The 13983-nt window shown below is 31.0% G+C and overlaps 2 protein-coding genes across 2 annotated transcripts; one reads left to right on the forward strand and one right to left on the reverse strand.

The window, feature by feature from the left end:
• Window positions 1–751: 751 nt before the first annotated feature.
• On the reverse strand, window positions 752–6851 carry LOC126681339 (factor of DNA methylation 1). Its single transcript, XM_050376884.2, has 8 exons — window positions 6741–6851; window positions 4443–5344; window positions 4032–4213; window positions 3596–3685; window positions 3218–3505; window positions 1686–1919; window positions 1377–1608; window positions 752–946 (listed from the first exon to the last, which is right to left on the reverse strand). The coding sequence occupies exons 2-7, from the start codon at window positions 5338–5340 to the stop codon at window positions 1381–1383; spliced, it is 1920 nt and encodes a 639-aa protein (XP_050232841.1). The 5' UTR covers window positions 5341–5344; window positions 6741–6851; the 3' UTR covers window positions 752–946; window positions 1377–1380.
• A 3958-nt stretch (window positions 6852–10809) lies between these two features.
• LOC126683374 (imidazoleglycerol-phosphate dehydratase 2, chloroplastic-like) lies at window positions 10810–11448 on the forward strand. The gene is made up of 2 exons (XM_050379245.2): window positions 10810–11019; window positions 11179–11448. Exons 1-2 carry the CDS (start codon window positions 10905–10907, stop codon window positions 11289–11291), a joined length of 228 nt encoding a protein of 75 aa, XP_050235202.1. The 5' UTR covers window positions 10810–10904; the 3' UTR covers window positions 11292–11448.
• Window positions 11449–13983: the final 2535 nt, after the last annotated feature.

The raw sequence follows: 13983 nt of genomic DNA on the forward strand, positions 1-13983 counted from the left end.
TTATGAACAACATAATTTATACTATATCATTTATTAAAAATGCAAGTTAAATACTACAATTCCGAATAGATGTTGCAATGTTCATGTGTTGAGGAAGCTCTGAGATATCCACGGATTTGTGCATGAAAGTCCCCAAAGCCATCATTAATAGTTGTGCATTATAACAAACACTAAGATAAACACATATATACCATCTCAATTGGTTAGATAAACACATTACATAATGATCTTTTTGAATTATTATTTTCATTGAACTCAAACTTGGTAGAATTGTACTCGAGTAGCTCGGATTACATTTAAGCCTATTCGAAACTCAAATTAGTATAACACATCAAATTAGCATAAAACATTCAAATTCAAGGTTTAACTTGGCAATAACTCAAACTTAGCTCGTCTCTTTTGCGCCCTTTCTAATAAACACTATCAAAACAAAATGCCCCACTATAGTAACTGTAGCTGTAGCAACAATTTATATGTAATCGTATGCATCATAAATTTCAGCTACCACAGATTTTGAGTAAAACTGTCCATACCCAACATTGATCACCAGAAGACCAAGGATAAGTGTCCATTTCAGAGAGTTGAATAGCATAAGATTAGAAGAAAATTTATACCGGAATGAACGGGGCGGGAGGGTATTATACAAGGCAAGCTGCCACCGCTTCACAAAATTGGTCCTTGAATGACCTATAATAACTCTATTTTTCGCAACTGTACTTTTTGCAGGCTATAGCAGCAGGAGGAGCACAAATAATAATAAATCGCAACCAAGAAAATTTGCAATCTTAATTGTGTTTAAAAGACCTAGAATAGACATTTTACTAAAATTTGAGTTCATAATTCATCAGGGAACACAAACCCCATTTCAATAACTTTCCAGATGGCCTCCCTGTGAGAGTCTTGGATTCTTGCAGCTTAGTTTCCATGGCCAAATTCTGTAACCAACCTACAAATTTCATATGACGAATTATCAATTTGAAATAAATGCAATATAAGAAAACAAACCGGAATGTAAATTTTACGAAATAAGAACTGGAGCCATAATGTCAGTTACCTATACAAAAACTCTTTTAAAAAAGAAGCTTGAGCACTAAAGAGTTACATAAATTTCTATGCCAGTACAATTGTAACTAAATAAAATCAGCTCAAACCTAAGCCACAGTACTTTCAGACAGAAAATTATCTAAAAAGACTGCTACTGCAATAGATCAAATTCAATAAATTCCAAAGCATAGGATGTCATATAGAACAAAGATTCAAGGAACTATCTACTTACAAGGACAATATTACAGCAAATACCTAACAACTGAAGTTGACTAGGGTGACGTGTGGAGATATTGACATGTATAAGACTTGCAATTAAAGAGAGTGTTTACCTTATTAACCTCTTCTGCGTTTAGCTTTGATGTTCTTCACTATATATGCAATCACCTCTTTCAAAGTGGCTTTCCTTCCATCTTTGAAGTTCCAGAGCTCTGGAACTGTGTATCGCCCGCTGGGATTGTACTCATTCACCTCCTTCAAAGCTGTAACAACAGCATCGTGTATCTCATCCCCCCACTCCTGCTTCAGTTCTTGTAGTTTTTCATCTTCTTCAATAACTATTTCCTGCACCATATACCATACATCCTATAAGACTTTATAAGGCAGCCACTTGCAAAGGGAAAATAAAGATGGGCATTTACCACTGTTTTTTCTTGAGCTCCTCCGGGAACAGAGATGACTTTGAATGGATACCAGTTTGGATCCTTCATGTGTTCCTGCCACAAGGAGCAGAGGGCCACTGCATGGACTTGAGCCTCATCAGGTGGAAACTTTTTCTTGCAAGTGTTGTGGAATGGCTTTTCGTCGATCTCTCCCATTCTTTTTATTCCAATAAAAGGCATCCGACCTGCCGAGTTCATTGTCTCATTTAAACCCTGAAAGAGAGAGAAAATAAGTTTCTCTGATCACTTCATATTACATTTGATCATAATAATGATAATATCATATATTAAACTACTACTCCCTCCATTTTTTTTAGTTGTCACTTTAGACAAATGTATTTTTCCATCAATAGTTGTCTTTTTAGGAATTTAAGATAACATTAGCTGTTATCTTACAAATTTATCCCTCCCCCAATAAATGACTCTATAACTCAATTTACAAATCATTTATTATATAGTAGGGTTATTTGAGTATTTACTCCTATAATTTAAGACAAAAACCCGACTTTCTTAATATGTACAATTTTAGCTAAATTGACAACTAAAAGAATGGAGGGAGTATATGCTATATTGGAGTCCATTAGCTAATTACCCACAAAAAGCTAATTTAAAATTATCCATGCAGACTGCTAATTTGGAATCAAAATTATCACCCTAACAAGTGTTAAGGTCTCTCATTTTTATTTCTCCTATACTCATGCTTCTACCAATTTGATTCCTACTTTTTCCTTGTCTCTTCTCGCTTCCCTTCTTATCTCCTCTTAGTGTTTCCATTTTTTTGACCCACATGCAATACACATACTTGGGGACATACACCAGCACAGCAGCTCTGACAATTCTCGTCATTTTCTTACTTAACATACTAGTAGTATACATCCTCTCCTAAATCTGCATCTCTCAATATCATCTCCACAATTCCAAATTATTCTTTCTCAAACAAGAACCAGCCATATTGCCTAATTATTCGATGTCTCGTTGACCTTGCTCTTAATGACCGGTCGACAAGGACATGTGAACTAGGGCTAATCAACCTGCTCCTGTTAAATCAGCCCACTGATTTTTCTGACTAATTTAAGTTCTTACTAAAAAACTATGCCTCAATAATTGAATGCCTATGACTTCCTAATTTCACTTCTGCTATTACATCCTTAGATCTCACTTCTCGCATCCCTTCTCTGTCAAACTGAAATCAAATTCATGATGTACCAGACAGAAAGTTTAAACATAATTTTTTTTTCACATATGAATGGCCACTAAGCCTTAGCCATGTTATCAGTTAGGAAACTACATGGACTCTATTTGTTCCATGTCTCCAAAATTTAGTTCTTAAAACATCTGTGGTTACGTCATGCTAACAACTTTCATTGATTATTAGTCTTGATTGAGATATATGACTGGAGGGAGTCGGGACTAATACAAAAACAATAAATATAATAGCTGAGATTTAAACCAGGCCACTTCTGCCTCTTGGCCAGAAAGAAGAGAAGGCAAAGTATAGGGAGAAAAAATACCGCAATTAATGCTTTTCGTGCATCTTGTAGCTCGTCATTGCTCTGGCGTTCCTTTACAACAAGAGTCTGATTCAGACTTTCCACATCAGTTAAATCCTCTATTTTACTATCCAGCTCCTCATTCATCTCTTTCATCTTCTTCTGAACGGCTACATCATCTTCATCACCAAGATGTTTCATCACTTGTAATTTCCCTTTTAACTCTTCAATTTCCATTTCCAGCTTCTGTTTAGCATCCAACTGCTTTTCCAATAGAAGTATCTTACTTAGGGCTTCTTCCTTCTCCCTCTGAAAATTTATAGGTCAGTAAAGCTTATTAATTTTTTTAACATGAAAAGGCAGCATTAACACCAGTACGCTTAAAAATGAACATTGCACCTTTTGCTCTTCAATAAGCCGTAAGAAACTCTCGTCGGCCTTTCTCTGTTCCGTAGATGCCAATTGAAGTGAATTGTTTTGATCAACATTCTGGAGGGACAAAAAAACTGTCACCGCTAAGCACAACACATCAGCACCACATAATAATGTATCTTTCGGACATAGCATTTTAATCACTAGCCGAACAATTGTGTTTTCATATAAATCATTTCAAGTGCTGTTGATTTCAAATCTCAAAACTTTAGTTGAGTGAACATGTCAAACTTTCTATATAGCCAAAATGGAACGAAAGAAGTTTAAGCCAAGATATGTAGATAAATGAAAACACCGTGGCCTGTAGCCGTGTAATAAGACAAACAACTTAATGATATGCAAGTGGGATTTAATGGTTGCAATTTCCCAATGAAGAATCTATATAATAAATAACACTCATTACCTTTCTTTTATCTTCATCCAGTTTTTGTCTCTCACGCTCAGTTAGTGCTTCGCGCTTGTTCAATTCTTTGCTCCAGTTATCAAGTTTCCTCTTCTTCAACTCCAATTCCTCACTCAGATTTTCCTGTTCTTCCAGGATTCTGTGAACATTCTCCCGAGCAAGCCGTTGCATCTTCCTTGTCTCTGGTAAACAGTTAAAAAAACAATGATTTTGTCATGAAGCTCAGCTAAATTTCGCCTGAAAAAACATTTCAAAATACTGTTAAAAAGCATCTATGTGGATGCCAGTGGCCAAACCAGCTAATGCAACCAAGGGGATTATGCTTTTGCCAAAAGCAATTACAATGACTATTTATAATCTAACAAAACAGTTTAGAGTCTTTAGACATGCAATCACATATAGAACACAAACCTTCAGAAAAAGCATTTTGCAGCCTATCCTTCTCTTCAAGCATACGACTCAAGGACATGGCGGTCTCATTGTATTTGTACTGGAGTTCATCCAAATTCTCATTTGTCTTATCTATCCTGCTAGACAAATGAGCCACCACAACGTTTCTACTCTCAGTAGTTTTTTCCACAATGCCAGAAAGTGTTGTCAGCTTTCCTTCCTTTTGAAGATAATGTCCCAGTGGCCCCTCGGAATAATAATCATCAGCTCGAGCACACCATGCATAAATATGTGGGCCACGGTTGGCTATTTGTGCCTTCCAGTCCTTTTTACTGTGATGCAAGCTTTCAAACGACTTCTCAAATTCAGTAGAATTCATAAAACCCTTCCAATTGTCGTCAAATCTTATTACAGCCTGTCCAATCTGCTCATTTTCGCTCCAGAATATGCAAACTTCTTTCGGCTTATAGACAGCAAACTTCTGCATCCAATAATTACCATCATGCAAGGCGCTGCTATCTTTTCCTTCATCCATTATGTTAGTTATTATTCCCATCCATGGGAACACAAATTCATCAGATTGTTGTGGAGGTGGATTGACAGGCTGCGGCAGAACAGGACGCTGACTTAATTCTACTCCATCAGCTAGGTCATTCTCCAAAAAGATTGCCAAGGCAACATGGTTTGCCTTTTGTTTCGCACTCCTGTTAGCAGAGCCTTTGCCCACCCCTGTGGCATGCTGAAGCAAATCCTTGAACTTGTAATCTTGTTTCTTTTTCCCAGCACAGAATGGACATCTTAGTGCGCCATTTACTTTAACTCTGTACTGACCAGCCTTCAACTCTTCATATGGCTTGTCCTTGTACTCGTTGATCTCCGACTCACTAATGTCAGATTCTTCATCAGAGCTATAATCCATCTAACTGGGAGAGAAAAAAAAAAGAAGCAGCTACGTTAAACTGAAATAAAACATAGCCAACTAACTCCACAAAAAGAAAACAGTTGCTGATTGAGAGATAATCACAGATCAAGATATGTTAATAATAACATATAAAACAGCAGAATTAGAGAGAAAAATAAAGGAATAATGTATACTGGAGAAGCTTCCAATTTCAATAAATTTTGAACTAAACTATACATCCTTCAAGACCAGCAATTGATGCAATTTTACATTTTCTTTACTTAAATTAAACTTGGAAAGGTACTGTAAAATCATAATTAAAACCTTCTATGAAAGACACAATTAAGCATAGAAATTAACATCAAAATGCACTTCAGCTTTTAATTCATTAATCTTAGCAATCAGCTCTAGTTCTCATTTGAGTAGAATTCGAAACCCTAAATTAAGCAGATTTTAGTACCAATCAAACCTCAATCCACCAACACTAGTATAAAAACGTATAAATAGTGATCAAACAGCAAAAAAACTGATAGAAACTCAAAAACAAATAACAATACATGCAAAATATAAGAAAAACTCTATCGTAACAACATTCCTGGAAACAACACGTGATCATACATCATAGTCATACAGCAAAAAAAACACAGAAATTACAAGCATTTTAGGTTTATTTCAAGAATCGCAAAAACAGATAACAGTAGTAAGAAGATCATCACTTACATAAATGCTTAAACCCTCAATTGAGAGATAATCACAGATTAACATGTGTTAATAACATAAACACAGCAGAATTACAGAGAAAAATAAAGGAATAATGCATACTCGAGAAGCTTCCGATTTCTACAAATTTTTAACTAAGCTAAATATCCTTTGAGACCAGCAATGAACGCAAGTTAACATTTTCTTTACTTAACTTAAACTTGTAAATCTACTGTAAAATCATTATCAAAACCTGCTATGATAGACACAATTAAGCATAGAAAATAAAATCAAAATCCATTTCAGCTTTTAATTCATGAATCTTACAAATAAAAGCAATCAGCTCAAGTTCACACCTGAGTAGAACCCTCAACCCTAAATCAAGCAGATTCTAGTACCAATCAAACCTCATTCCACTAAAACCGCTATGCATGCCAGATTTTTTTTACTTTACATTAAAAATTCTAAACACAAAAGAGATCATCTCACATCTTGAGTTTCATTTCCACTGAAAAATCATAGAAACGCCTCTAAAATAAGCAACACTACATGATTACATGCAAAACAAGAAGAAAAACTCAATTTCTTAGCAACATTCCTGGAAACAACACTATAATTAGTGATCAAACAGCGGAAAAAAACACAGAAACGACAAGCATTTTAGGTATATTTCAAGAATCGCAAAAACAAATAACAATAATAAGAAGATCGTCACTTACAATTTGCTTAAACCCTAATTTGAACCTCTGAAATTTCAATCGCAAACGAGTCTAGAGCGAGCGAGAGAGTACGAGCGAGAGACTGTATGGTTTGTGTGTGTGTTTTTAGTTTTTACCAGGCTGTGAAAATGGTCAAACAAAACAAGGACCCAACACGTGACCAGTGCTGATGTAATTTCTGGCAGTTTATGGTAATAAATGATCAGGTGCATTTGGATCTATTTTATCATGGGCACCAATGGTTGATGCGTTGATGGGGATTAAATTGTTGACTTTTGAATCGTGGAATGGAAAAATTGAGGGTGAACTCGTGCGTAGGAGATCAAATGTGATGTTTGGTCTTTGGTGAAAAGGTATAAATATGCCCCTATAGTTTATAAGGAAGCAGAGATAAGCCCCTTATGAATATTTGGTCTTCAAAACAGCTCAATCGAGCCTCATACATTATAACAGTTAAAAATGTCGTTAACTTTTTATCTCGCTGGAAAAACATACACGACTAATTCTGGCATGCAAAATGAACTGTCCCATTCTATACTTTCTTATTGTTATGATTTATACCTGATATTATTGAACATGGTTTTTTAATTATATGTGTATTCTGATTATTTTAAAATTATTGGCAATATTAAAAAATCAGAATAATAGTTGAAAAACAAAACAAAAAAAACTAGGTACATAAAGCAATTTCACTGCTGGGTATTTGATGTTTTTTAACAAAGGAAATGCGAATGACGAAGGTGCACACATGGCGTTGTGTAAAATATATCTACAATTCAAGTAGATGAAAATAACAAAGTCTATATAAACCATACTTAAGAGCATAAATAAACCAATTCTAAAACATTAAGTGATTGAGACTTAATTTTTTTAAGGTGCTTAGTTGTACTTTGCTATAAACTATATGATATATTTGTGCATTTTCTCTTAAACGGTGACTGTTTAAAGTATTTGTTCATAAAAAAATTATATCAAACAATTTATTTACTTTTTTCTCCTAAAAAATTATCATTTAATTTGTTTACTTTTGGCCACACGGGGCTATTTTTGAATTTAAATCATTATTTTAAAAATTAAACCAGTATTGGCCATCAATTTTTAGTTTAACAAGTTTGACCGCCGGTTGAATCCGTTACATAAAATAATACTGCATATTATTCAATTTCATATATAAATAAATAATGTTATTACCAATGAGGTATAGTTCAAATGATATAAGCGCTGAGCAGCAAACTGCTAGGTCGTGGGTCGATTCCTCCCACAAGCGCTCCCCCTCTTTAAATTATCAAAAAAAAAGGATTATTTTCCAAATATCTGAGTTAGGTAAAGTATTTACATCATTTTAACTCATCTTTTCCTCTTATCCTATGTTATCTAATAAGCTAACTTATTTATAAAAAATAACTACTATATAAAAAAGTCTTATCTCATTTTAAGTTAAACTTTTTCATAACCACCTTTTCTTTTCTCTCTCTTCTTTTCTTCTTCTTTTTCATTTGATTTTCAGTTTATCTCCTCTGATTATTTTTCCGTTCGTTTTTTCCGTTCGTCTTTCCGGTCGCGCTTCTGTTCGTCTACTTCAGATGGATTTCTCGTCGTTTCCGGTCGTTTTTCCGTTCGCGCTAGTTCGTTCGTCTCTTCCGTTCACGCTATGGATTTCTCGACTCGTTTTTAGATTTGTGTAATTTTTTAGATTTTTTGTAATGATTTAAATATTTTGTAAATAAATTATTATAAATCTATAATTTTTTGTTTATAAAATTATTCTATTATTCATATAATTATTTATTTTGTCTTCTTTTATTCATAAATTTATTTTATTGCTATTTATTTTGTAAAGAAAATGTTGATTTATGGTGCATTTGTAATAATTTTATAATATCTTTATGTTTTAGTGTATTTTTGGTGTATTAATAATGTGTTTCTGCTGTTTTTTAGTATATTTATGGTGCATTTACAGTATTTCTGGTGTATTTGCAGTGTTTATGGTGTATTTGCAGTGTTTCATGGTTAAACCACAAAAACACTACAAAATGTCATAAATACACTACTTATACACTATATATACACTAATTTTAAACTATATAAACACCATAAAAACACTACTGTTACACTATAAAAAATAAAATAAAAAATTCCAGAAAAAATCTATATATCGAAAACCAAAATTGAAAACCGAAAAAGGTATTTGTGAAATTAAAAAAAATGTATTTTTCGTAAATAAAAAAAGTCAAAAAAAAGTAAAACCTTGCAATGTAAAGTTGTAAATAAAATGCCAAAACATGTAAATTGAGAAATTACCACAAAAAAAAGTAATGTTATTTAATTCTTTTATTATTTGTTCTCTTACAAAAGTGGAGTACAATATATTGGGGAACTTGAGAATGCATCATATGAAGAAAAAATATTCAATACAACCCGTGCGTTATGTTATTCATACAATAAACCAACTATGCGTTATTCATATGAAAATTTTAATGATTAAAAAATAAATAATAATTAAAAGATATCATATGAACACGACCGCCAAAATTTGTTTTTCCTTACATTTAAGTGAGTGAAGAGTAGTCATTAATTATTGTATCATTTATATTTCAATTTATTAAAATATATCCATAAACATTAAAATTATGTTTTAAAAATAAAATTGAACCAACAGATTCAACTAATTTTGATTTGTAAATCAAAAGATCAATGTGATGAGATTGTTTTTTTTATGTAAGTGGATATTCGAATCAGACAATGCATGTTGGTGTAAATTGTGTGTTCCATATTAGGTCATCATATTTAAATTTAAAATTTTCTAAATTTTTTTACGAATGTATATGTTTCGGATTCGGTTTAATGAATTTTGATGAATTAAAAAAAAACTTTATGAGTTAAAAATCATATGAATCGATGAACCATTAGACTATAAGCAACTATTGATTTCGTAAATTTGATTTAATTTATTTTCTAGAACTATAAAAATTCATATATAAAGTCTACTTTTATATTTTACTGTCTAAACTGATGTTTTAAAAGTCGAACCAGTAACCATTGGTGAGGTGACTGGTTATCGATTCGCGGTTGAAACATTTGAGCAAAACTATATAAAATATAAAATTTAAAAGTGATTTATGCCCCAATCGTCAGTTTAATCGATTTGATTATCAATTCAATCGCCAGTTCACACCGGCTCTACCGGTTCAATCCATTTAAACCAAATTTTAACTTTTAAAATTAGTTGGATAGTTGGCGGGTTAACCAACCAATTCAGTATGATTTTTTAAATACTGGTTAAAAAAGTGTTTATATCATTAATAAAATTATAAATATATTTATTTTTGTTCATGCGGTTTGTTATTGAGATGAAAATGAAACTCTACCTTCCGGTGGGACCTCGCTCCTCTTAGCACCGGGCGGAAGGCTTGGTGGCTCCAACTATAAGTTGACTAAATAATTCAAAAGATGAGTCAAGGACAAAATGATGCACACTATCCATTACAATTGACCCTATTATTTAGATGATTTTATTGAAGCACTCATTTGATGGTGAACATGTTACATATTTTTATGGATGTTTTAAAAATTGGACTAGAACTATCCATCAAATTAGAAAATTATTAATGTAATTGAATAGAGAGTTTGATCAAATTTAAATCAATTTAATTAAATTTTACAAATTTATTAATAACAGTTCAAAAATAATATTTTTAAAAATTTACTAGATCTCCAATTAAACCGATTGAATTGATTAATTGAAGATTCAATAAACCGATTATCTATTTGTGTATTATAGCTCATTGTCAATGACAGAGTCACGGTGGAGCGGCCATCCTATCTGGTTTTGCAATGTCCGAAATCAATAAATGTCGAATAATTATGGGGTTTTTAGACAAATACTTATAAAAAGGCTAAATATTCTCAACAACACCACTTGACTAAAATTGGTTGAAATTTACGGATTGACTTTTTCAAATTGCATAAATGTACTTTTTAAGTTGAAAAATGCTGTTGCTACAAATTCAGAATTATCACATCGATTTAGTTCTTTATTTGCTGGGTTCTTTTTTTCATTTTTTTTTAATTGAAATTGACTGTAATCGAAATTGATCCTAAGATTTTTTAGTCCTGGATGAAGAAAATGAAGAGTTCCGGCATTGATGAAGAGTTCCGGCTTTGATGGAGGTCGTTGATGATGAAGAAGAAGAAGAGTTTTGGAGTCTCTCCTTCGCCGTCGACACCAGTCCTCCACCGCCATTGCCGTCGATCCTTACCAGATACAACAATGATTTGAGTTAATTTGCTTGACATTATATCAATGAAGTTTTGACTCTGCCGATTTTCTCTGTTTTGCGTGATTCAGTTTTCATGATTCAGTTTTCATGATTCAGTTTTCACGGTATTTGTGAGATGATTTTAGGTATTTGTATGAGTTTTGATTTTTCTTTATCAGGTGAAAATGAAGTTCGAATTGGTGAAATTAAGAGAGTTACAAAGGAGACTAATGTCTCTGTTAGAATAAATTTGGACGGTACTGGAGTTTCTTATTCTACTACCGGAATTTAATTTCTTGACCACATGTTAGATGTTAGTGCTTCTCTGTTTTCTTCTTTTTCCAATTGTTTGCTTTGGGAAGTTGAAAATTTGCACGAATTGAAGCTCAATTGAAATAGTATATGACATGGAGTTATAAAGAAATGAAATTGTGCCAAAAGTTGACATTTCCTGGGTAATTTGTTTTAGTTTATTAAAATTTCTTAGACTCAAGCAGAGCTTGAAAAAGTACTTTGAAAAATGAGTTTGTAGTGAAATTGAAGGATCTAGAGAGAGAAGTAAGTGGTGGTGGTGGTTATATAGTTTAGGAGAAATAGAAGAGAGTTTGGCTTAGAAATTTATAAATATTTATGGAAAATGGAGAATGGAGATTTGTAAATAATTTATGAGAATCCTGAATTGGGTTATAAAATTTTTGATGTTACTGTGTTGCTGGTTCTATTAGTATTGAAAAATCTTTTTTTGTTGCATTAAGAGCTGAAATGGATGCTCTTTTTATACAAATTTTCTCTATTTTTTAATTTACTTTTTTACTTTAAATCTAACAATTCTAAATAGGAGTTTTAATTCTTGATGAAGGAATAATATTTTAGTAAAAAGATATAATTTTTACTATCAATTTATTAAAAGATAAATTTACTATTGATTTACTATCAGTATTATAAATATATACAAAATTAGTTTATCTTTTGATTTACTAAACGAGTAGTTAACTTACGATGTACTATCAGTTAACTAATAGGTAGTTAACTATTGGTCTAATATCAATTTACTAACCGTCTATGATCAGTTAACTAATTAGTTTATTTTAAAAATTATAAAGCTATAATAAATAAAATTTCATGTATAAAATTAAATTTCAGTTTATTAATTTTAATCTTTCAAATTTAGTTTACTATAAATTTACCAGAGGTTAACTTCAAAATAACTACCATAGATTTACCATGAATTTATTTCGACGGAATAAACCTTTATAAAAATTATTATAGTGTAAAAATAAGTTTATAAAATATTTACCATGAATTTAAAAAAATACCACGGATTTACAGGTTTACCATAGGTAAACCGATAGTTTACCACGAGTTTACTTTGACACATCAAAGATAGATTTTACTATACGTTTACTAACAATTTACTAATGATCTACTGTCGGTTTACTTAAAAAACCTATTTTTTATTTTTTATTTTTAAATTATAAAATGCTAGTAAATTAGTTTTAGTAGATTTACTATTTACTAATAGTTTACTATAAGTTCACTAAGAGTTTACTAACAGGCAATTATCGGTTTACTTAAAAACCAAATTACTATTCCCTCCGTCCCATTCTAATTGAGAAAATTCCAATTGCACATTATTTAAGAAATTTTAGTAACTTTACTTTTATATCCTCGCATTACATTAAATGCATCACAACTTTTTAAAAATATGCTTTTTAAATGCATTAATTGAAGGGGATAAAAAAAAGAAAAGTAGTGTAAAAAATTAATATTCTATAAATAGAATTGTCAATTAGAACGGGACGCCCAAAATAGAAAATATGTTCAATTAGAATGGGACGGAGGGAGTATTTTTTATTTTTAAATTATAAAATATTAAAATGAATTGTTATTTAGTTTACTATAAGTTTACTAAGAGTTTACTTACAGTCAACTATCGATTTACTTAAAAACCAAATTACTATTTTTTTATATTTAAATTATAAAATATTAAAATGAACTATTACTTAGTTTACTATAAATTCATTAAGAGTTTACTAACAGTCAACTATCGGTTTACTTAAAAACCAAATTACTATTTTTTATTTATTTTTAAATTATAAAATATTAAAATGAATACTTAATTATAAAATTAATTTTAGTTTATTTACTTTTAATTTACTATTAGCCTACTATCAGTTTACTTTTAAAAAAATAACTTTACTATTAATTTATTTTACGAATTATAAAGCTACAATAAACTATTTTACTTAGTTTACCATTAATTTACTATCAGTTCACCTTTTATTTATTTTTAGTTTGCTATTACGGTTTACTATCGGTTTACTATCGGTTTACTATTTTTTATTTTTAAATAATAAAATATTAAAATGAATTATTACTTAATTTACTAAAATTATTGGTGTACTATTATTAAACCATTGGTTAACTAACAAAAAAAACCATTGCACATACACAAGTGAATAAAAATATTATATAAAAAAACCAAGAGCATCATAGAACAATAATTATAAAATTACCAACGGTTAACTCAAGGTTTACTAATTTACTAATGGTTTACTAAAAAAGTTAAGTTAGTTTATTAACTATCAGTTTGCAAAAATACAAAATCAGATTACTTTAATTTGAATTTTTTCTTATCAAAAAACAACACAATTAAACTAAATTAGAAAAGAATGCATACTACACCAAAACTTGATTCATTTTCAGAATTTATCACACGCAAATTGGTTAGAGAACGGACATTATAAGCAAATATAATTCAAAAAAAGACAAACGGTTTACTCAAGGTTCACTAACGGTATTCTAAAAATAAAATTATCAAAAATATAAAAAGGTCAATAGCCTTTTTTACACAAAATACTACAACTTATAACCATATATTCAAAATAAAAATTATTACACATTTCCCAACGGTTAACCCAGCGTCTACTAAGAGTGTATTAAAAATAAGGTTATTGGTGTATCATTAGTACACCATTAGTTAA

Source organism: Mercurialis annua, linkage group LG5 (assembly GCF_937616625.2).
Source record: "Mercurialis annua linkage group LG5, ddMerAnnu1.2, whole genome shotgun sequence".
Taxonomy (NCBI): Eukaryota; Viridiplantae; Streptophyta; class Magnoliopsida; order Malpighiales; family Euphorbiaceae; genus Mercurialis; species Mercurialis annua.

Coding starts and splice junctions, on each gene's coding strand:
- LOC126681339 (XM_050376884.2), bottom strand. CDS start 5,340: ATGGATTATAGCTCTGATGAAGAATCTGACATTAGTGAGTCGGAGATC. Junction 4,214..4,442: donor GCAAAATGCTTTTTCTGAAG/GTTTGTGTTCTA, acceptor ACTGTTTACCAG/AGACAAGGAAGATGCAACGG. Junction 3,506..3,595: donor GGCTTATTGAAGAGCAAAAG/GTGCAATGTTCA, acceptor ATAAATTTTCAG/AGGGAGAAGGAAGAAGCCCT.
- LOC126683374 (XM_050379245.2), top strand. CDS start 10,905: ATGGAGGTCGTTGATGATGAAGAAGAAGAAGAGTTTTGGAGTCTCTCC. Junction 11,020..11,178: donor CAGATACAACAATGATTTGA/GTTAATTTGCTT, acceptor TTTCTTTATCAG/GTGAAAATGAAGTTCGAATT.